The sequence below is a fragment of the Aquarana catesbeiana genome, linkage group LG01, assembly GCF_042186555.1.
Source record: "Aquarana catesbeiana isolate 2022-GZ linkage group LG01, ASM4218655v1, whole genome shotgun sequence".
Classification (NCBI taxonomy): domain Eukaryota; kingdom Metazoa; phylum Chordata; class Amphibia; order Anura; family Ranidae; genus Aquarana; species Aquarana catesbeiana.
In genome coordinates this window covers 947,093,638-947,117,450 of record NC_133324.1, presented here as the reverse complement: position 1 = coordinate 947,117,450, position 23,813 = coordinate 947,093,638, and the positions used below count along the sequence as shown (strand labels likewise).

Sequence of the window (23,813 nt, the reverse complement as noted above, 5' to 3'; positions counted from 1 at the left end):
GCTGCCATAGTGCTATGTGCTGGGTGTTCAGTGTGCCCCCATACCTTTTAAGGAGGAGTGGGCTCCTTCCAGGCCACCTGTCCTCACCTATCCATTAAAATGCATGCGCTTCTACTGTGGAGACCCAGAAGTCAGGGTTAGTGACTACAGAAAACAGGGTGCCCTGGCAGGGCCTGTAGCTTACGCATGTATTTGCAAGTGTGTGCAGACTAAACCCTTGTTCTTAACACATATTGTTAGACAGGTCAAATTGGTTGGTCTCTGGCAGGCTGGTAAGTTTGAGCTTGAAAATCTCCTTGTATTTGTTTGATATATGGACTCAAGCAGGGTACAATGGTCCAGGCTGTCCATGTAGGGTACCATAGAGGGCGCATGGGCATCGCCCCCCCCATCCATGCGTCCAGCCCCCTGATCTACATACCAGGGCACCGGACTATGGATTCCAATGGGGGACGGGAGTGTTTTTTTGAAGGACGTGATTAGAGCCAGAGGCTCTAATAGGCTTAAAAAAAGGGTGGGCTTGGGGCGCAGAGCACTGCACTCAGAGCCCACCCAGTTGTGTGACGATAGCAAATGATTTTTCGCTATTTTCACACTAAAGTTCCTCCCCGCAAATCAGGAGGCAGGTTGTGAAACCTGTTTCCGGATTGGCCAAAGCATCAGGTGATCCCATTGGATGGCTAGCGCTTAGGCGGAAGAGAGAGGAGACACACAGTGGAGTAAACTGCTGGAGGAGCAGACACATGCTGGAGGACACTACAGCCTGCCACCTTGATCGGGTAAGTGCCGAATCGCCGGCAGTGCCGCCCCCCCAAAAGTTGCCACTGGTCACAGCAGGTCATCCCTGAAGGGATAGTGAACTGTAAGCTAAGAGACCATGCAGAGGAACTGCTCCCCTGGTGCTTAGGATCTGAAATGTTGCACTGCCTGACAAAGACAACTTGATTAAAAACACCAGGAAAAAACCTTGGGTACTCATGAAATGGTTGCTGAAAGCACTAGAGGTTCAATAGCAAGAGGTGACCAGGCCACTGTAGGTGTTGGCAAATACTGAGGTGGAACCACCTGTCTCTTTAAAAAACAGGAGCGATACAGGAAGATGCTACCTCACAGTGAAAAGGTGTGAACAGAGTGCGGAGTGCGCACACGGGACACCTAGTGATGTAGCATTCAATTCCTCAGTGTGTTAACCCTTTACTTTGAAACCAACATTAAAACAGTGGTATTATTAGGGACCAACAGTTCTAATAAATAAAAAATAGCTTCTTATGCTCTGCCCTTACAGCCAACTCATAATGAGTCTTCAGGAGACAGGGACATACCAGAGGCCATGTCACAGCTCTTGAATAGCAATCTGTGGCTAAATAAGACAGTACACAAAGGTCTGGAAAGCACTACCAGCAAAGCCCGGAGCCTGAAGGTCAAATCAACCCTGCAATCTACAGTCCAGCAAGGTCCAGGTATGGCTTCCAAAGCTATGGCTTAGGATACGCTGATCAGGATAGCTACATAAAAGAGTATGTATCAAAGCAAACTATCTTTAAAAACAAAAAATGTCTATGGTCATGTGGCGGTGTTCCCGAACTTATCTAATGAAGTGCAATGGAAAAGTTCTCAGTTACAGGACGTCATGCGTCACCTCAGGGTGCTGCACCTCAAGTATGCCATGCTATTTCCGGCCAGACTTAGAGTGGAGGAGGATGACCGGGTACAGGTTTTTTAGACCCCCGCCGCGGCTGCGGCATGGCTGGACCGATGTGGGAGACCGGCTGCGCCGGATGATCGCTATAGTGAGTACATTTACTGATAGATGCTCATGCTTGTCTCTCCCCCCTGCCCCCTACCTAGCCCAAGTTGCCTCCTTTTCCCCTGTGGACCTATGGGGCCTGGGGTTTACCACAGCTCTGGACATGCAGTGAGGGGGAGGGAGCACAGGCAGGGCCCCGCATATACTGTGTCCCGTGATATATGGCTCAGGGGGCTCATGTGGTATAGATGGACTCTTACTCCAGAATTACTGACAGACCTCCTGAGTGCCCCCTGCAATTGTTTGGTTTACAACACTTTGTTTGCCTATCCCGGATCAAAATATCCGGTTGGGTTTAATATACTGTGTTCAGCATGTTGAAGAGCATGACCTGTGAAGGACTTAACTTCAATCCTCAAAGCTACCACTTATCAAAACTAAAACCCTCTAAATACTCCCACAAATGACGTGACAAGGTGTTGGAGTAAATGGCCTTGCCGGCCTTTTATTAACCACTTCATTACCCAGCTATAGACATATGACGTCCACAGATGGGATCTTCCATCCTGGGTGGACGTTATATGACGTCCTGGGATTCCCGGCCGTCTAGCGGACGCGCGCGCCGCCGGGAGCGCGCGCGTGCACCCGCCGCGTTGCTCGGGACCCGCTGCGTGTGCCCGGCGGCCGCGATGTCCGCCGGGCACCCGCGATTGCCTGTTAACCGGGCCGGCATGTGGATCTGTGTGTGTAAACACACAGATCCACAGCCTGTCAGCTCTGAGGAGAGCGATCTGTGTTCCCAGAACGGAGGAACACTGATCGGTCTCCTCCCCTTGAGCTTCCCCTCCCCCTTCAGTTAGAATCATTCCCTAGGAAACATATTAACCCCTCCCCACCCCCTAGTGGTTAACCCCTTCACTGCCTGTCACATTTACACAGTAATCAATGCAATTTTATAGCATTGATCGCTGTATAAATGTGAATGGTCCCAAAAATGTGTCAAAAGTGTCCGATGTGTCCGCCATAATGTCGCAGTCACGGAAAAAAATCGCGATCGCCGCTAAAAAAATAAATACATTTTTTTTTTTTTTAAATGCCATAAATCTATCCCGTATTTTGTAGACGCTATAACTTTTGCGCAAACCAATCAATATACGCTTATTGCGATTTTTTTTACCAAAAATATGTAGAAGAATACGTATCGGCCGAAACTGAGGAAAAAATTTGTTTTTTTAAAAAAAAAATTGGGATATTTATTATAGCAAAAAGTAAAAAATATTGTGTTTTTTTTCAAAATTGTCGCTCTTCTTTTGTTTATAGCGCAAAAATAAAAACCACAGAGGCGATCAAATACCACCAAAAGAAAGCTCTATTTGTGGTGAAAAAAGGACGTCAATTTTTTTTGGGTACAACGTCGCACGACCGCGCAATTGACGTTTAAAGTGCGACAGCGCTAAAAACTAAAAATTGGCCAGGGAAGGAAGGAGGTGAAATTGCCCTGTATTGAACCGGTTAATAAAATATAAAATCAATAAATAACATTTATAAATAACTTTTTAAATAACTTTTTTTTAAATAACTTTTAATAATAACTTCTCAGAACTTATTGGAGTCTAGGAGGGCAACACACCCACAGGTCACTGCGTAAAAACTAGTAAACTTTTTAGGCCTCCAGTCTCTAACCCCAGACTGTGAGACAGTACACAACCTTCTCAGTGACCTAACATTTCCCCTTCCTGGTTAACCCCTCGTAACCGGAAGGTACATAAAACAGCCCATATTATATATGGGTACCAACCATGTTATCTCTCCATACCATCAATCTCCTCCTCCTCACAGACCCAAACCACTGCCCAAGCTGACCCCATCATCTCCTTTTACCATAAGCACCAGGGAGGGAGGGTGGGTGGGAATCTTCTTCCCCATCGCTCTCCACTGACGTCACTTCCCCCTTCTTCTCCACTAAACTTCTCTCAGGCAACCTCCCCTGCTACAGCCCCTCCCCCTTTCTTAAAGGGAAACAAATCAGCGTATTACAGCGTGACTGTGCAGTCCACACAAGTCATGCTGTCCCTGCGCTGATCCCCTGCTTTCCTCTGCTCCGGGACCCTCTAGAAAAGCACAGTACCGGAATATCAGGGAGTACTGCTCTTCCCCCACTATCTCACCACGCACTGTACAGTGAATAATCGCCCCCCCTAGGAATGGCATTTACTGTTGCAACGTACCAACTACTGGAAATAAGCCTTACGCCTCCAGCCAGATTTAACTGCTGGATGACTGTTGCTCTGTTCAATTTCGGGTATCTGATGCTCTCACTATGTTGGGGAGGTGCAGAGCTGGGAGGGTGGGATGTTGCCCGGTTTAAGGGTCAAAGTTTTGGTTTTAACTGTTATAATGACTGTTTTGGTTTTGCGATGCACTTTTGATCACCTATAGAAGTTTTATATACACTACAAGAATTGGTATACTGAAGTTGGTGCCAATGATCTTATATATTGTGGCCTTGTTGGTCCGCTCCATTATATACCACCCATTGTTTAAATGACCACAATTAAATTCTTGACCTGGAATGTGAGGGGAGTAAGAGACGGAATTAAGCGCACTGCGGCCATCGCATATCTAAAATCGCAGAAAGCATATCTTATAGCATTAACCGAAACACATGTCACAGGCCATTTGCAGTCTGCTCTGAAGCGTCCCTGGATCGGATGGGAGTATCACAGCACGCATACTAACTTTTCCATAGGGGTATCAATTCTAGTGACTAAAGCTATCCCATTTGAACTCATTGGGAGATTGCTGGAACTTATACCAAGTGGAACTTTTCTAAGTGGTGAGTTAAAACCAGACGGAGAGTGAACAAGTTTTACTTTTTGTTTGCTGGGTAGCATTTTTGGGGCTTTTCCTTTTAGCTTTTCAATTAGCCTTTTCTGTCACTTTTTAAATAGCTTTTTTTTTTTTTTTTTTTTTTTTTCTTCTTTGGTTCCTTCAGGCTATTAAGTAGGGGGAGGGGTGATTGCTCACAGGTGCCTGCAGTCTATATAACTGTGTGTAGGACTCATCCTGAGCCTGCTCATTGGGAGATTGCTGGAACTTATACCAAGTGGAACTTTTCTAAGTGGTGAGTTAAAACCAGACGGAGAGTGAACAAGTTTTACTTTTTGTTTGCTGGGTAGCATTTTTGGGGCTTTTCCTTTTAGCTTTTCAATTAGCCTTTTCTGTCACTTTTTAAATAGCTTTTTTTTTTTTTTTTTTTTTTTTTCTTCTTTGGTTCCTTCAGGCTATTAAGTAGGGGGAGGGGTGATTGCTCACAGGTGCCTGCAGTCTATATAACTGTGTGTAGGACTCATCCTGAGCCTGCTCATTGGGAGATTGCTGGAACTTATACCAAGTGGAACTTTTCTAAGTGGTGAGTTAAAACCAGACGGAGAGTGAACAAGTTTTACTTTTTGTTTGCTGGGTAGCATTTTTGGGGCTTTTCCTTTTAGCTTTTCAATTAGCCTTTTCTGTCACTTTTTAAATAGCTTTTTTTTTTTTTTTTTTTTTTTTCTTCTTTGGTTCCTTCAGGCTATTAAGTAGGGGGAGGGGTGATTGCTCACAGGTGCCTGCAGTCTATATAACTGTGTGTAGGACTCATCCTGAGCCTGCTCATTGGGAGATTGCTGGAACTTATACCAAGTGGAACTTTTCTAAGTGGTGAGTTAAAACCAGACGGAGAGTGAACAAGTTTTACTTTTTGTTTGCTGGGTAGCATTTTTGGGGCTTTTCCTTTTAGCTTTTCAATTAGCCTTTTCTGTCACTTTTTAAATAGCTTTTTTTTTTTTTTTTTCTTCTTTGGTTCCTTCAGGCTATTAAGTAGGGGGAGGGGTGATTGCTCACAGGTGCCTGCAGTCTATATAACTGTGTGTAGGACTCATCCTGAGCCTGCTCATTGGGAGATTGCTGGAACTTATACCAAGTGGAACTTTTCTAAGTGGTGAGTTAAAACCAGACGGAGAGTGAACAAGTTTTACTTTTTGTTTGCTGGGTAGCATTTTTGGGGCTTTTCCTTTTAGCTTTTCAATTAGCCTTTTCTGTCACTTTTTAAATAGCTTTTTTTTTTTTTTTTTTTTTTTTTTTCTTCTTTGGTTCCTTCAGGCTATTAAGTAGGGGGAGGGGTGATTGCTCACAGGTGCCTGCAGTCTATATAACTGTGTGTAGGACTCATCCTGAGCCTGCTCATTGGGAGATTGCTGGAACTTATACCAAGTGGAACTTTTCTAAGTGGTGAGTTAAAACCAGACGGAGAGTGAACAAGTTTTACTTTTTGTTTGCTGGGTAGCATTTTTGGGGCTTTTCCTTTTAGCTTTTCAATTAGCCTTTTCTGTCACTTTTTAAATAGCTTTTTTTTTTTTTTTTTTTTTTTTTCTTCTTTGGTTCCTTCAGGCTATTAAGTAGGGGGAGGGGTGATTGCTCACAGGTGCCTGCAGTCTATATAACTGTGTGTAGGACTCATCCTGAGCCTGCTCATTGGGAGATTGCTGGAACTTATACCAAGTGGAACTTTTCTAAGTGGTGAGTTAAAACCAGACGGAGAGTGAACAAGTTTTACTTTTTGTTTGCTGGGTAGCATTTTTGGGGCTTTTCCTTTTAGCTTTTCAATTAGCCTTTTCTGTCACTTTTTAAATAGCTTTTTTTTTTTTTTTTTTTTTTTTCTTCTTTGGTTCCTTCAGGCTATTAAGTAGGGGGAGGGGTGATTGCTCACAGGTGCCTGCAGTCTATATAACTGTGTGTAGGACTCTTCCTGAGCCTGCTCATTGGGAGATTGCTGGAACTTATACCAAGTGGAACTTTTCTAAGTGGTGAGTTAAAACCAGACGGAGAGTGAACAAGTTTTACTTTTTGTTTGCTGGGTAGCATTTTTGGGGCTTTTCCTTTTAGCTTTTCAATTAGCCTTTTCTGTCACTTTTTAAATAGCTTTTTTTTTTTTTTTTTTTTTTTTTCTTCTTTGGTTCCTTCAGGCTATTAAGTAGGGGGAGGGGTGATTGCTCACAGGTGCCTGCAGTCTATATAACTGTGTGTAGGACTCTTCCTGAGCCTGCTCATTGGGAGATTGCTGGAACTTATACCAAGTGGAACTTTTCTAAGTGGTGAGTTAAAACCAGACGGAGAGTGAACAAGTTTTACTTTTTGTTTGCTGGGTAGCATTTTTGGGGCTTTTCCTTTTAGCTTTTCAATTAGCCTTTTCTGTCACTTTTTAAATAGCTTTTTTTTTTTTTTTTTTTTTTTTTTCTTCTTTGGTTCCTTCAGGCTATTAAGTAGGGGGAGGGGTGATTGCTCACAGGTGCCTGCAGTCTATATAACTGTGTGTAGGACTCATCCTGAGCCTGCTCATTGGGAGATTGCTGGAACTTATACCAAGTGGAACTTTTCTAAGTGGTGAGTTAAAACCAGACGGAGAGTGAACAAGTTTTACTTTTTGTTTGCTGGGTAGCATTTTTGGGGCTTTTCCTTTTAGCTTTTCAATTAGCCTTTTCTGTCACTTTTTAAATAGCTTTTTTTTTTTTTTTTTTTTTTTTTCTTCTTTGGTTCCTTCAGGCTATTAAGTAGGGGGAGGGGTGATTGCTCACAGGTGCCTGCAGTCTATATAACTGTGTGTAGGACTCATCCTGAGCCTGCTCATTGGGAGATTGCTGGAACTTATACCAAGTGGAACTTTTCTAAGTGGTGAGTTAAAACCAGACGGAGAGTGAACAAGTTTTACTTTTTGTTTGCTGGGTAGCATTTTTGGGGCTTTTCCTTTTAGCTTTTCAATTAGCCTTTTCTGTCACTTTTTAAATAGCTTTTTTTTTTTTTTTTTTCTTCTTTGGTTCCTTCAGGCTATTAAGTAGGGGGAGGGGTGATTGCTCACAGGTGCCTGCAGTCTATATAACTGTGTGTAGGACTCATCCTGAGCCTGCTCATTGGGAGATTGCTGGAACTTATACCAAGTGGAACTTTTCTAAGTGGTGAGTTAAAACCAGACGGAGAGTGAACAAGTTTTACTTTTTGTTTGCTGGGTAGCATTTTTGGGGCTTTTCCTTTTAGCTTTTCAATTAGCCTTTTCTGTCACTTTTTAAATAGCTTTTTTTTTTTTTTTTTTTTTTTTTTTTCTTCTTTGGTTCCTTCAGGCTATTAAGTAGGGGGAGGGGTGATTGCTCACAGGTGCCTGCAGTCTATATAACTGTGTGTAGGACTCATCCTGAGCCTGCTCATTGGGAGATTGCTGGAACTTATACCAAGTGGAACTTTTCTAAGTGGTGAGTTAAAACCAGACGGAGAGTGAACAAGTTTTACTTTTTGTTTGCTGGGTAGCATTTTTGGGGCTTTTCCTTTTAGCTTTTCAATTAGCCTTTTCTGTCACTTTTTAAATAGCTTTTTTTTTTTCTTCTTTGGTTCCTTCAGGCTATTAAGTAGGGGGAGGGGTGATTGCTCACAGGTGCCTGCAGTCTATATAACTGTGTGTAGGACTCATCCTGAGCCTGCTCATTGGGAGATTGCTGGAACTTATACCAAGTGGAACTTTTCTAAGTGGTGAGTTAAAACCAGACGGAGAGTGAACAAGTTTTACTTTTTGTTTGCTGGGTAGCATTTTTGGGGCTTTTCCTTTTAGCTTTTCAATTAGCCTTTTCTGTCACTTTTTAAATAGCTTTTTTTTTTTTTTTTTTTTTTTTCTTCTTTGGTTCCTTCAGGCTATTAAGTAGGGGGAGGGGTGATTGCTCACAGGTGCCTGCAGTCTATATAACTGTGTGTAGGACTCATCCTGAGCCTGCTCATTGGGAGATTGCTGGAACTTATACCAAGTGGAACTTTTCTAAGTGGTGAGTTAAAACCAGACGGAGAGTGAACAAGTTTTACTTTTTGTTTGCTGGGTAGCATTTTTGGGGCTTTTCCTTTTAGCTTTTCAATTAGCCTTTTCTGTCACTTTTTAAATAGCTTTTTTTTTTTTTTTTTTTTTTTTTCTTCTTTGGTTCCTTCAGGCTATTAAGTAGGGGGAGGGGTGATTGCTCACAGGTGCCTGCAGTCTATATAACTGTGTGTAGGACTCATCCTGAGCCTGCTCATTGGGAGATTGCTGGAACTTACACTGCTGGAGATGAGGGACTCTCCTAGCTGCCGGGGGAAGAACTCCTCCAGTGAGAGTGGGGGGGCAGCAAAGGGAAAGGAAAGACAGATTCTGGTGGTAGGGGACTCAATTCTTAGAAGGACAGAGAGGGCAATCTGTAACCAAGACCTGAAGCGCCGAACAGTATGTTGTCTACCGGGCGCTCGGGTTCGGCACATCACGGATCTTGTGGACAGATTACTGGGAGGGGCTGGGGAAGACCCGGCTGTCATGGTGCACGTTGGCACCAATGACAAAGTCAGAGGCAGATGGAGTGTCCTAAAGAACGATTTTAGGGACTTAGGAGCTAAATTGAGGAAAAGGACCTCCAAGGTAGTATTCTCAGGAATACTACCGGTACATCGAGCCACACCAGAAAGGAAGAGGGAGATTAGGGAAGTAAACAAGTGGCTGAAGAGCTGGTGTAGTAAGGAGGGGTTTGGGTTCCTGGAGGACTGGGCCGACTTCTCAGTTGGTAACCGGTACTAGAAGGGACGGACTGCACCTAAATGAGGAGGGTGCAGATCTGCTGGGAAGGAAGATGGCCAAAAAGTTAGAGGGGTTTTTAAACTAGGCGATGGGGGGGAGGGTCCAGAGGCAGAGATAGCCAGCGCGGAAGATATTCCAGAGGCTAGTATTGGGGGCATTAGTGGTAGGTTAACCAAAGCACAAAAACACAAGGTGAGTATAGTAGCAAGTCCTAGTTGCAATCTCGAAACACCCAATACGAGGACAATATGCGACCGGTCTAAACTATGTGGCATGTTCACCAATGCCAGGAGCATGGCGGACAAGATGGGTGAACTAGAGATACTGTTGTACGAGGAGGATTTGGATTTTGTGGGAATTTCAGAGACCTGGTTCAACAGCTCTCATGATTGGCTGGCAAACATTCAAGGGTATACCCTATACCGCAAGGATAGAGAGGGTAAAAAAGGGGGAGGGGTATGCCTATATATCAAGAATAATGTACAAGTGAATGTGAGAGATGACATCACTGAGGGAGCTAGAGAGGAGGTGGAATCCTTATGGGTAGAGCTCCAAAGGGATAAAGCTAAGGGGAAAATAATACTGGGAGTATGCTATAGGCCCCCAAACCTGAGGGAGGAAGTGGAGACGGATCTCCTATCACAAATTGGATTAGCAGCAAGAATGGGAAGTGTTATCATAATGGGGGATTTTAATTATCCAGACATAGACTGGGCGGAGGGAACCGCACATTCATTTAAGGCTCGCCAGTTCCTTAATGTCTTGCAGGACAATTTTATGGGTCAGATGGTAGACGCACCAACTAGAAATAAAACATTACTGGATCTACTGATTACCAACAATACAGACCTGATCACGGATGTGGAAATGCGGGGCAATTTAGGTAACAGTGATCACAGGTCAATTAGTTTCAGTATAAATCACACAAATAGGAAACATAAAGGGAATACAAAGACACTGAATTTCAAAAGAGCCAACTTCCCTAAACTACAAACCTTGCTAAAAGGCATAAACTGGGATAAAATATTAGAAACAAAGAATACGGAGGAGAGATGGGTTTGCTTTAAGAGCATATTAAATAAGGGCATTAGCCAATGTATCCCATTGGGTAATAAATTTAAAAGAGCGAACAAAAGTCCTGGATGGCTTAACTCCAATGTAAAAATGCATATAAAAGCAAAGGAGAAGGCCTTCAAAAAATACAAGGTTGAGGGATCATCCTCAGCATTCAGACTTTATAAAGAATGCAATAAGAAATGTAAGCGTGCAATTAGGACAGCTAAGATAGAACATGAAAGACACATAGCGGAGGAGAGCAAAAAAAATCCCAAGAAATTCTTTAAGTATGTAAACAGTAAAAAAGGGAGGACAGACCATATTGGCCCCATAAAGAATGAGGAAGGACATCTGGTTACAAAGGATGGGGAGATGGCGAAGGTATTGAATTTATTCTTCTCCTCAGTCTTCACGAGTGAATCGGGGGGCTTCAGTAACCAAAACTGCAGTGTTTATCCTCATGACACAACACAGGAAGCACCTACATGGTTAACAGAGGACGGAATTAAAATTAGACTTGAGAAACTTAACATTAATAAATCACCGGGACCAGATGGCTTGCATCCGAGGGTACTTAGGGAACTCAGTCAAGTGATTGCCAGACCGTTGTTCCTAATTTTTACAGATAGTCTACTGACTGGAATGGTACCAGCTGATTGGAGAAAAGCCAATGTAGCACCTATATTTAAAAAGGGCCCAAAATACATCCCTGGGAATTACAGACCAGTTAGCCTAACATCGATAGTATGTAAACTCTTGGAGGGGATGATAAGGGACTATATACAGGATTTTAGTAATACGTACGATATCATTAGCAGTAATCAGCATGGATTCATGAAGAATCGTTCTTGCCAAACCAATCTATTAACCTTCTATGAGGAGGTGAGTTGCCATCTAGATAAAGGAAGGCCTGTAGACGTGGTGTATCTGGATTTTGCAAAAGCATTTGACACAGTTCCCCATAAACGTTTACTGTACAAAATAAGGTCTGTTGGCATGGACCATAGGGTGAGTACATGGATTGAAAACTGGCTACAAGGGCGAGTTCAGAGGGTGGTGATAAATGGGGAGTACTCAGAATGGTCAGGGGTGGGTAGTGGGGTGCCCCAGGGTTCTGTGCTGGGACCAATCCTATTTAATTTGTTCATAAACGATCTGGAGGATGGGATAAACAGTTCAATCTCTGTATTTGCAGATGATACTAAGCTAAGCAGGGCAATAACTTCTCCGCAGGACGTGGAAACCTTGCAAAAAGACCTGAACAAATTAATGGGGTGGGCGACTACATGGCAAATGAGGTTCAATGTAGAAAAATGTAAAATAATGCATTTGGGTGGCAAAAATATGAATGCATTCTATACGCTGGGGGGAGAACCTCTGGGGGAATCTAGGATGGAAAAGGACCTGGGGGTCCTAGTGGATGATAGGCTCAGCAATGGCAGGCAATGCCAAGCTGCTGCTAACAAAGCAAACAGAATATTGGCATGCATTAAAAGGGGGATCAACTCCAGAGATAAAACGATAATTCTCCCGCTCTACAAGACTCTGGTCCGGCCGCACCTAGAGTATGCGGTCCAGTTCTGGGCACCAGTCCTCAGGAAGGATGTACTGGAAATGGAGCGAGTTCAAAGAAGGGCAACAAAGCTAATAAAGGGTCTGGAGGATCTTAGTTATGAGGAAAGGTTGCGAGCACTGAACTTATTCTCTCTGGAGAAGAGACGCTTGAGAGGGGATATGATTTCAATTTACAAATACCGGACTGGTGACCCCTCAATAGGGATAAAACTTTTTCGCAGAAGAGAGTTTACCAAGACTCGTGGCCACTCATTAAAATTAGAAGAAAAGAGGTTTAATCTTAAACTACGTAGAGGGTTCTTTACTGTAAGAGCGGCAAGGATGTGGAATTCCCTTCCACAGGCGGTGGTCTCAGCGGGGAGCATTGATAGCTTCAAGAAACTATTAGATAAGCACCTGAATGACCACAACATACAGGGATATACAATGCAATACTGACACATAATCACACACATAGGTTGGACTTGATGGACTTGTGTCTTTTTTCAACCTCACCTACTATACTATATACTATATATAACTCATAACGGTGGAGTCGGACCAACGGGGCAGGCATTTGTTTTTACAAGCATCTATAGGAGTCGAATGGGTATATCTGTTGGAGTGCCTGCGCAGTTATGGGTTTGGCCCAAACTTTATTAAATGGGTACAGCTTCTTTATCAGACCCCTAAGGCGTGGGTGTTCATAAATGGGTGGCTATCAGACCAAATTTCCCTTGAGGGGGGCATGAGACAGGGCTGCCCCCTGTCACCATTACTGTATGCCCTTGCAGCAGAACCCTTGGCTATAGCCATTAGAGCGAGCTCAGATGTAATAGGTCTCAGACGGGGAGACTCCTGGGAAAAAATAGGCCTTTATGCTGATGATACAGTACTCTATCTAGCTGACCAGGGACCCTCACTACAAGCAGCACTAAAAATCATAGAGACAATGGGTAAATACTCGGGCCTGAGAATTAATTGGGACAAGTCTCAAATTCTCCCATTGGACCATTATCCTCCACCTGTTATGTTTCCGGAACTTCCCTTAAAGAGAGTGGCGGAGATCAAATATCTGGAAGTGAGGGTCACCAGAAACCTTGGGGACTATGTCTCACTTAACCACTTAAGCCCCGGACCATTTTGCTGGCCAAAGACCAGAGCACTTTTTGCGATTCGGCACTGCGTCGCTTTAACTGACAATTGCGCGGTCGTGCGACGTGGCTCCCAGACAAAATTGATGTTTTTTCCCACAAATAGAGCTTTTTTTTGGGTGCCATTTGATCACCTCTGCGGTTTCAATTTTGAAAAAAAAGCATTATTTTTTACTTTTTGCTATAATAAATATCCCCAAAAAATATATAAAAAAACATTTTTTTTCCTCAGTTTAGGCCGATACGTATTCTTCTACATATTTTTGGTAAAAAAAAAAATCACAATAAGCGTTTATTGATTGGTTTGCGCAAAAGTTATAGCGTCTACAAAATAGGGGATGGTTTTATGGCATTTTTCTTAATATTTTTTTTTTTTACTAGTAATGGCATCGATCAGAGATTTTTATCATAACTTCAACATTATGGCGGACACATTGGACAATTTTGACACATTTTTTGGGACCATTGGCATTAATACAGCGATCAATGCTAAAAAATTACATTGATTACTGTAAAAATGTCACTGGCAGTGAAGGGGTTAACCTCTAGGTGGCACTGTAGGGGTTAAGTGTGTCCTAGGGAGTGTTTCTAACTGTGGGGGGAGGGGCTGTGTGTGACACTACATTGATCGCCGCTCCCGATCACAGGGAGCAGAGATCAGTGACAGTGTCACTAGGCAGAACAGGGAGATGCTTGTTTACATTAGCATCTCCCCGATCTTCCTCACCATGAGACGATCGCGGGTATCCCTGCGGACCCGCGATCACGATCATGGAGCTCCCAGTGGGCATGCGCGCACACCCACAAGCCTCCTCTTAAAGGGCAACGTACAGGTACGTTAATTTGCCTGTACGTGCCCTTCTGCCGCAGTATATCTGTGTAAGGCGGTTGGGTAACGGTTAATGTGGAGCCCCTATTTGTGGTTATTAAATCCAAAACCCAGACCTGGTCAAGACTACGTCTAGGAGTAATGAGTAGAATCAATTTAATAAAAATGATTTTGTTGCCTAAAATTTTTTGTATGCGGTTTGCCATGCTCCTATGTACATCTCTCTTAAAGTCTTTAAACAGATGGAAGCCATTTTAAATTCATTTATATGGGGCCAAGGTAGGCATAAATTGGCATGGCGTGTTCTTAAAAAACCCGCTCTGGAAGGTGGGTGTTCCCTCCCGGATATTCAAGACTACTATGTGGCATCACAACTTTCACACTTGTACTATTCTCATACTACCGAATCCCAGAGATATAGGACTTTAGTGTGCGACGAACCGGGAAGCCCCTTACACACCCCTATTCAGTCCATTCTCCGAAAGGGATATTGCGGACACAAATCTCCTCGATATAATACAGGGATGTTATCCCATCACTAGAAGATATGGGATATAGCACTAAAGAAACAGAACCGGTCACACGTACATTCATACACCCCACTATGGTTTAACAGTCACCTACCTGAGTTGAGTACTGTACCTGATCCGCAGCTCTGTATACTTTATCTGTCCCAAGTCTTGACGGAGACTGGACCCAAAAGCTTTCAAACACTCAAGGAAGAATTTTCACTTCCGAACCACCTACTGTTTCGGTATCTACAACTCAGGCATGCGGTCCGAGCACAGTCTGCTGATGCTGCCATTGCTCTCGACACCCTGCTGGTCCTTAATATTATACTTGGGGCAGAACCAACTTATATTATATTATCTGACTTCACAGGGTGCATAGGGTTTCTCAGACAGCTAAAATAGCGTGGGAGCAGGATATTGGCCCTATTGATAACTAAGACTGGGAGGAAATTCTAGGAGTTAAGACGGCATCCCCTAAACTCTCAGATAGATTGACACAACTATATATTGTACATCGAGCATGCTTAAAGCCCTTGAAACTCGCTAAGTTTCAACCTATAAGAAGCCCCTTATGCCCCATGTGCTTGCTGACTCCCGGCACATTTTATCACTTGATATGGAGTTGCCCGAACATACAGACTTATTGGCTTCAGGTGATTCAGTTTCTGCATGATAATATGGGCTCTCTTGTGGGTCTGGACCCGAAGTTGTGCCTCCTAGGCCTACTACCTGACATTGACGTGGTCAAATACCAAGCAATATTTGTGTGTGAAACCCTATTCTTAGCACGGAAAGTGGTTGCCAAGGTTTGGATGCAGGCAGTACCCCCGACACTGCAGGGGTGGAAAAGCGAAATTAATGATACCCTTCCATATAGGAAAATGATATACACCCACAGAGGTCACCCGCAGAAATTCTCTAATGTTTGGGATAGATGGCTGGAGGATGGAGAGACTTGCACTTCGTAGTTCTGTTCCTAGGTATATAAGACACTAAGGCCCCTTTCACACTTATACGACTTGTCCCACGATTTTGTACTGCAAAATCGTATGACAAGTCATTCTCCATGATTTTCAATGACTACCATTCATACTGGCACGACTTTAAGTCGTGCCGACTTCTAAGTAGTCCCTGCACTATTTTGGTCCAACTTCCATGCGAGTTGATGTCCATAGACCTCAATGTTAAACCCTCAAGTAGCATGCCAATCGTACCTGAATAATAAAGACACGATTTCAGTATGACTTTGTAAGCACAAGCTGAGAATAGTTAATGCCAAAGTTGTGGCAAAGTCGTACAAAGTAGTACTGCTCCCAAATCGCGGTAAAATTGCGGCAAAATCACGGCCACTAAATCACGGTAAAATTGCATGACTTTGAAGTCGTACAAGTGTGAAAGGGGCCTTAGGAATATACCCTATGTCAATCTGTGTCATACTCTACTTGTAATCTGTTTTTTATAATTTTTTATGTTTTATTTTGCTGGAACATTTCTTTCTGTGGTGTTTTATTGCTTAATAAGATTCACTCGTATGTGTGTATGTACATTTTGATTGCATCTCAATAAACTTGGTTTTTCTTGATAAAAAAAAAAAGGCTAGTCGTCTTTACTTCACACACAAGTTCTGGCATTTCAAATTTAATGGGTTGGGTTTAGCTCTGGGATTCCAATTCGGAGAGAAGTCAAGGGCCATGTACAGTGTGGGTCTACGATGCAAAAGGCTCCACTGGGACACACAGGAAATGGTTTGAGGGTAAAACGTACATGGCATCTGCACTTGTTGCTTTGGAAACTTTTTAGGCCGGGTCAGGTTCACTTTAGGGTTTAGTGGTCCTTTCAGAGAAGCAAATAGAAGCATTACAAAAAAAAAATTAAAATAAACTGCTTATCTGTACTTGTACCTTTTGGGGTGTATCTTGGGTTTAGGACAGCCGGGAGTACAAAGCGCACAGCTCCGTCTGCCCCCACCGACAACTCCCGCACATATTTCAGGTTGACCTCGGCCTCCTGGCCAGGAGGGAGATTCCCAACACGGCAGCTAAAGATGTCTGCCGAGCTCTCATCTTCCTCCAGGAGGAAGGCTTGCTTACCCTGGCTGATGGCCTCATCGTAGGTCTTGTGAGCCTGAAGAAGAGAGGGAGGAACAATAAAACTGTTACTGTTGTGTAATTTTAAAAAAATTTCAGCAATTTAGATCTTTGAATTTGACCCATGAACACAATTTCATTTATATAGTTTTTTTATATTTAATATTTAATATTTTAAAAACTACTGATCTGTATATGGTGTACAGCATTAATTTACATTACTAAATTCTAACTTTACATTTTGTGTCCAGTTTTTCTGTTAAATCTCCCAAAATAGAAAGGAAGTACAGTAAAACCTTGGATTGCGAGTAACTTGGCCTGCGAGTGTTTTACAAGACGAGCACATTTTTTAAATAAATTTTAACTTGATAGACGAGCGATGTCTTGAAATATGAGTAGTGTCACGTTATAAGACATAGAAGAGTATAAAAGAGAAGCGAGGATGGTTGGTGAAACTAAAAAACGCTTATGCTCAAAAAAGCTCAATAAAAATGTGCACAAAAGCACAAAAAAAAAAAAGCATAAGCTTCTTCAAGCTGCATGAGCCTTAAGGCCTCTTTCACACTTGTACGACCTGAAAGTCGCGCGACTTGAAGCAATGCCTGTGTAATCTTGAGGTCTAAGGACCTCAGGTCGCATCAAAGTTGGCCCAAATAGTGCAGGGACTACTTTTAAGTTTCTGCGAATTAAAGCCACACAGATATGAATGGTACTCGATGGAAATCATGGGGTACGATTTGTCATGCGACTTTGCAGTCCCAAGTTGCAGGACAGGTTGCACAACTGTGAAAGGGGATCCCCATCTAAAGTGATCCGATTTGGAACCCACATTACAGGAAGATTACCCCGGGCATTCCTTGAAGTTACCTCGAAGTTGTCTTGAAGTCACATTGCTATAATCTTTTTATACGGACTATAGACTGAAGGACTTATGAATAAATGGTTGTGGAACGAATAATCTGAGTTTCCATTACTACTTATGGGGAAATTTGCTTGGATATACAAGTGCTTTGGATTACAAGCATGTTTCTGGAAAGAATTATGCTTGCAATCCAAAGTTTTACTGCATGTCTATGACTAAAGATCGTAAAACCCAATACACTGTATATCCGCAGATCAGTAGATAATTTAATCACACATTCTATATGTAGTAATATGCCCAAAACATGCTCTGCCATTTCAGTATACAAGATGACTTAAATTTGCAACTATAACAGAATGCTTGGAACGATGCGTGCACAAGCACTGTGCTCTATATACGTCATTGTGGGTTGGTAGGCCATGGGGCAGGATGTTTGTGACTCAAAACCATACAGCCTGTCGACCCGTGTTAATTCATGATGAGGTATCCTGGAGAGTCACTGACTTGTATAACCATGTAACTATATATTTCTATACAAATACATAATTTACTAACCACTTCCCTCTGCCCTGTTTCTATTGGTGTGTTGAACCATATAAAAGTTGTAACACACCTAATAAAGGCAGACATTTTACGAATGCATAACTTGCTTCTTGTTTCATGGTGTCTCCGGATATCTGAGGGCCCTGTTGGTGTACCTAATAGACGGGTGGTCCTCCAGAATACCTACTATTTTCTTCAGATGGGATAAGACAATCATCTGCGGTGGGATGGACCTTTGTCTATTTTGACAAATTCTTTCCTACCCTGTCTCTGATAAAGTCTTAGCCTTTTAAACAATAAGAGAAAGGAAGGACGGACCATGCCACGCCGTAATAGACACACTCACAGGAGTGTAACATTGTAGGGTCTTTGGGAGACCCGAGTCTTTATTTAAGACTCAGTTCAGTATCCTTTTGGGAAGGGTATTTAGGTAACCAACAGCGCCCGCTAAATCTTTGCTTCTCTTTCTGTTGCATAGAAGTAATAAGATAACTTGTGATTGGTGATATTTTTTTAATTTACAAGGCAACACAGACAACCGTCATGTCATTGTAGCGGTACCCCCGCAGGGGCTGCTGATTGTTGTAGTCCACCTGTCACCCCGCCCAGACAGGCACACGATTAGACACTCTTAAGCCTCGTACACACGGTACGATTGTTGGCAGGGGATTGTCTGTTGACAGACTGTTGTCCTAAAATCTTACCGTTAGTATGCTCCTTTTGACAATTGTTGTCCAACTTTCAGCCAAAAAATGTTGGATGGCAGGCTAGTAAATTTTCGGCGGACAATGGTTTGACGTCAGATTTTCGTATGGTCAGTAATGGTATGGTCACAAATCCGTCACACAAAAGTCGAAAAGTACAAACACGCATGCTCGGAATCAATGCTCACCGAACACGAAATTAGCAGAAGGTGCCCAAAGGGTGGCGCTCAAGAGCTGGAATTCCTCGTAGTACGTCACTATGTTCGTGTTTGTTGCACAACAATTGTGTACCAATAGTATGGAAGACAAGATCCTGGCATGCGCCCTTTTGACAAAAATCCTCCTCAACGCATCCAGCACTTCACTTGCTTACACTTCCAGGAACAGCTAGCACTAATTTGTAGGCCGGAAGGGACTCAACCAGGCCTAAGGTGAATGCCCTTTGCGGGCAGGGACCACGGGCCCCTTTAGTTTAGTGACAAAATATGGTAGTCCTTAGTGCTAGCTGTCCATGTGGCTACTGAGCCCAGTACCACATCTTCAGGCTGTGCCAGCCCTCCTGGTTGCAGCTGCCTCTTTCCAATGCCCATGTTTCCACAGTCCACTCCTTTGGCTCTGCACCCATCCCAGACTGCTCTTTTCCAGTCCTCTCAGGCGTGTCTCCCCAGTCCTCCCAACTGTGCATCACTCACCAGCCCTCTTGGCTGCGACCTGTTGTTCCTCCATGGAGACTTGCCTGGCAGTGCTCTCTCCCGCAGTCCTCTCCTTGCTCCCATGCCGCCAGTCCAGGACACCTCTAAGTGTTCTTAGAGGGGCCCGCTCGCACCCGAGCCCCAGGACCAAGGTGACCCCCCCAGACTGGAGAGCTTGCTCAAAGGCTACTGACAGCCTAACACTCCATCTCCTCCAGCTTCCACCTGAACAACTCCTCTCCAGCTGGGCTGACCCTGGGTATTTAAGGAGGCCTGTCCCCTGCCAATCCAAATTGGGGATTGCTCAGGGCTCCCTAGAATACACCAGACAGGTCCACCTCTCTTCTCCTTCCTTTCTAGAAGACACTAGAATATTTTAAAAAGAAGTGGGAAGCCCCAGTGATGCTGCCTGTCAGTCACCAGCTCTACCCTGAGTCACTCCCAACCCATATCAAAACAAACAGGCCTAGCTACCAGCTAGGCCTGCCTAAATTTGCCTACTCTGCCAAAAAAACTATTTACATCATCTAGCAACCTAGAGGGTGCTACACCATGCATTACAGAGTAGAAACAAAAATAAAACCAAAAGATTAAAGTCTATTTGTAGTATTAGTAAAGAGACATGGTGGGGTGGTTGGTTACATCCATTCTTTAAAGCGTTTTTTTTTTTTTTTTTTTTTGGGTTAACAAACACAGATTCTGTTCCTTTAGTGCCGGTTCACACTTGTGCGATGCGATTTAGATGCAAATTTTTTCATTGCGTGTTTGATTATTACCAGCGCGATTTTATTTCAAATCTAATGCGAATTGTATGCGAATTGTATGCGCTTTACATGTAAATTAGGCACAGATGCGATTTGTGCTCAGGCCAATCGAAAAGGCAAGAAAAGAAATGGGTGTTAACTTCCTGTGCTCTTCCTTGTTTTCCTTTGTGGAGGAGTATTGTCGTTGAGGAGTGTGGTTTGTCTGTGAGTAGTCAGTGAGGATTTTGATTTTTGATCATTATGTTTCATCAAATGCCGTTGATAGCAGCAGTTGTTACTGCTACTGCTGCAGTCCTGATTACGGATGAGCCGAACACCCCCCTGTTCGGTTCGCACCAGAACATGCGAACAGGAAAAAAGTTTGTTCGAACACGCGAACACCGTTAAAGTCTATGGGACACGAACATGAATAATCAAAATTGCTAATTTTAAAGGCTAATATGCAAGTTATTGTCATAAAAAGTGTTTGGGGACCCGGGTCCTGCCCCAGGGGACATGGATCAATGCAAAAAAAAGTTTTAAAAACGGCCGTTTTTTCAGGAGCAGTGATTTTAATAATGCTTAAAGTCAAACAATAAAAGTGTAATATCCCTTTAAATTTCGTACCTGGGGGGTGTCTATAGTATGCCTGTAAAGGGGCGCATGTTTCCTGTGTTTAGAACAGTCTGACAGCAAAATGACATTTTGAAGGAAAAAACTCATTTAAAACTACCCGCGGCTATTGCATTGCCGACAATACACATAGAAGTTCATTGATAAAAACGGCATGGGAATTCCCCAAAGGGGAACCCCGAACCAAAATAAAAAAAAAAAATGACGTGGGAGTCCCCCTAAATTCCATACCAGGCCCTTCAGGTCTGGTATGGATATTAAGGGGAACCCCGGCCAAAATAAAAATTAAAAAATGACGTGGGGTTCCCCCTAAATTCCATACCAGACCCTTCAGGTCTGGTATGGATTTTAAGGGGAACCCCGTCTGGTATGGATTTTAAGGGGAACCCCGCGCCAAAAAAAAAAAAAATAAACGGCGTAGGGTCCCCCCAAAAATCCATACCAGACCCTTATCCGAGCACGCAACCTGGCAGGCCGCAGGAAAAGAGGGGGGGACGAGAGTGCGGCCCCCCCCTCCTGAACCGTACCAGGCCACATGCCCTCAACATTGGGAGGGTGCTTTGGGGTAGCCCCCCAAAACACCTTGTCCCCATGTTGATGAGGACAAGGGCCTCATCCCCACAACCCTGGCCGGTGGTTGTGGGGGTCTGCGGGCGGGGGGCTTATCGGAATCTGGAAGCCCCCTTTAACAAGGGGACCCCCAGATTCCGACCCCCCCTGTGTGAAATGGTAAGGGGGTACAAAAGTACCCCTACCATTTCACTAAAAAACTGTCAAAAATGTTAAAAATGACAAGAGACAGTTTTTGACAATTCCTTTATTTAAATACTTCTTCTTTCTTCTATCTTCCTTCATCTTCTGGCTCTTCTGGTTCTTCCTCCGGCGTTCTCGTCCAGCATCTCCTCCGCGGCGTCTTCTATCTTCTTCTCTTTGGGCCGCTCCGCACCCATGGCATGGGGGGGAGGCTCCCGCTCTTCTCTTCATCTTCTTCATCTTCTTCTCTTCTTCTCTTCTTCTCTTCTTCTCTTCTTCTCTTCTTCATTTTCTTCTCCGGGCCGCTCCGCAATCCATGCTGGCATGGAGGGAGGCTCCCGCTGTGTGACGGCGCTCCTCGTCTGACAGTTCTTAAATAACGGGGGGCGGGGCCACCCGGTGACCCCGCCCCCCTCTGATGCACGGGACATGACGGGACTTCCCTGTGGCATTCCCCGTGACGTCACAGGGAAGTCCCGTCAAGTCACCGTGCGTCAGAGGGGGGCGGGGTCACCGGGTGGCCCCGCCCCCCGTTATTTAAGAACTGTCAGACGAGGAGCGCCGTCACACAGCGGGAGCCTCCCTCCATGCCAGCATGGATTGCGGAGCGGCCCGGAGAAGAAAATGAAGAAGAGAAGAAGAGAAGAAAAGAAGAAGAGAAGAGCGGGAGCCTCCCCCCATGCCATGGGTGCGGAGCGGCCCGAGGAGAAGAAGATAGAAGATGCCGCGGAGGAGATGCTGGACGAGAACGCCGGAGGAAGAACCAGAAGAGCCAGAAGAACCAGAAGAACCAGAAGATGAAGGAAGATAGAAGAAAGAAGAAGTATTTAAATAAAGGAATTGTCAAAAACTGTCTCTTGTCATTTTTAACATTTTTGACAGTTTTTTAGTGAAATGGTAGGGGTACTTTTGTACCCCCTTACCATTTCACACAGGGGGGGGGCCGGGATCTGGGGGTCCCCTTGTTAAAGGGGGCTTCCAGATTCCGATAAGCCCCCCGCCCGCAGACCCCCACAACCACCGGCCAGGGTTGTGGGGATGAGGCCCTTGTCCTCATCAACATGGGGACAAGGTGTTTTGGGGGGCTACCCCAAAGCACCCTCCCAATGTTGAGGGCATGTGGCCTGGTACGGTTCAGGAGGGGGGGGCGCACTCTCGTCCCCCCCTCTTTTCCTGCGGCCTGCCAGGTTGCGTGCTCGGATAAGGGTCTGGTATGGATTTTTGGGGGGACCCCACGCCGTTTTTTTTTTTTTTTGGGCGCGGGGTTCCCCTTAAAATCCATACCAGACCTGAAGGGTCTGGTATGGAATTTAGGGGGAACCCCACGTCATTTTTTTTTTTAATTTTGGCCGGGGTTCCCCTTAATATCCATACCAGACCTGAAGGGCCTGGTATGGAATTTAGGGGGACTCTCACGTCATTTTTTTTTTTAAATTTTGGTTCGGGGTTCCCCTTTGGGGAATTCCCATGCCGTTTTTATCAATGAACTTCTATGTGTATTGTCGGCAATGTATTAATAGCCGCGGGTAGTTTTAAATGAGTTTTTTCCTTCAAAATGTCATTTTGCTGTCAGACTGTTCTAAACACAGGAAACATGCGCCCCTTTACAGGCATACTATAGACACCCCCCAGGTACGAAATTTAAAGGGATATTACACTTTTATTGTTTGACTTTAAGCATTATTAAAATCACTGCTCCTGAAAAAACGGCCGTTTTTAAAACTTTTTTTTGCATTGATCCATGTCCCCTGGGGCAGGACCTGGGTCCCCAAACACTTTTTATGACAATAACTTGCATATTAGCCTTTAAAATTAGCACTTTTGATTTCTCCCATAGACTTTTAAAGGGTGTTCCGCGGCATTCGAATTTGCCGCGAACACCCCAAATTGTTCGCTGTTCGGTGAACTTGCGAACAGCCAATGTTCGAGTCGAACATGAGTTCGACTAGAACTCGAAGCTCATCCCTAGTCCTGATGGACAAAGGCAGGAGAAAGAGGAGGAGGAGGATGAGGAAGACACTGATGAGTACAAGAAGATATTGGGTCCATCCAATTATTCAAAATAGGGAAGAGAGAGGCCAGTTCAGGATCCTCTACAATGATCTCAGGCAGCATGAGGAGAAGTTCTTCAACTATTCCCGGATGTCAGTAAATAGGTTAGTACCTGTACCCTTCCTCCCTCCTTCTTATCTATCACTGACATGCATCCTACTGACCACCAATCCCACTGACCACCAACGCCACTGACCACCAACGCCACTGACCACCAATCCCACTGACCACCAACGCCACTGTCCACCAACGCCACTGTCCACCAACGCCACTGTCC

General features: G+C 44.2%; 2 protein-coding genes across 3 annotated transcripts in view; both read right to left on the bottom strand.

The window, feature by feature from the left end:
- The window catches only part of LOC141121389 (von Willebrand factor A domain-containing protein 5A-like), a gene marked incomplete in the record, with an annotated part of 791,688 nt that overhangs the window by 434,151 nt on the left and 333,724 nt on the right, over positions 1–23,813 (bottom strand).
- Positions 1–23,813, bottom strand: part of LOC141121405 (von Willebrand factor A domain-containing protein 5A-like) — a 239,283-nt gene that overhangs the window by 204,102 nt on the left and 11,368 nt on the right. For both annotated transcript variants that reach the window (XM_073611105.1, XM_073611106.1), the window contains exon 3: positions 16,369–16,591. In XM_073611105.1, the coding sequence (XP_073467206.1) occupies positions 16,369–16,591 (223 nt within the window). The remainder of the gene's footprint in view (positions 1–16,368; positions 16,592–23,813) is intronic.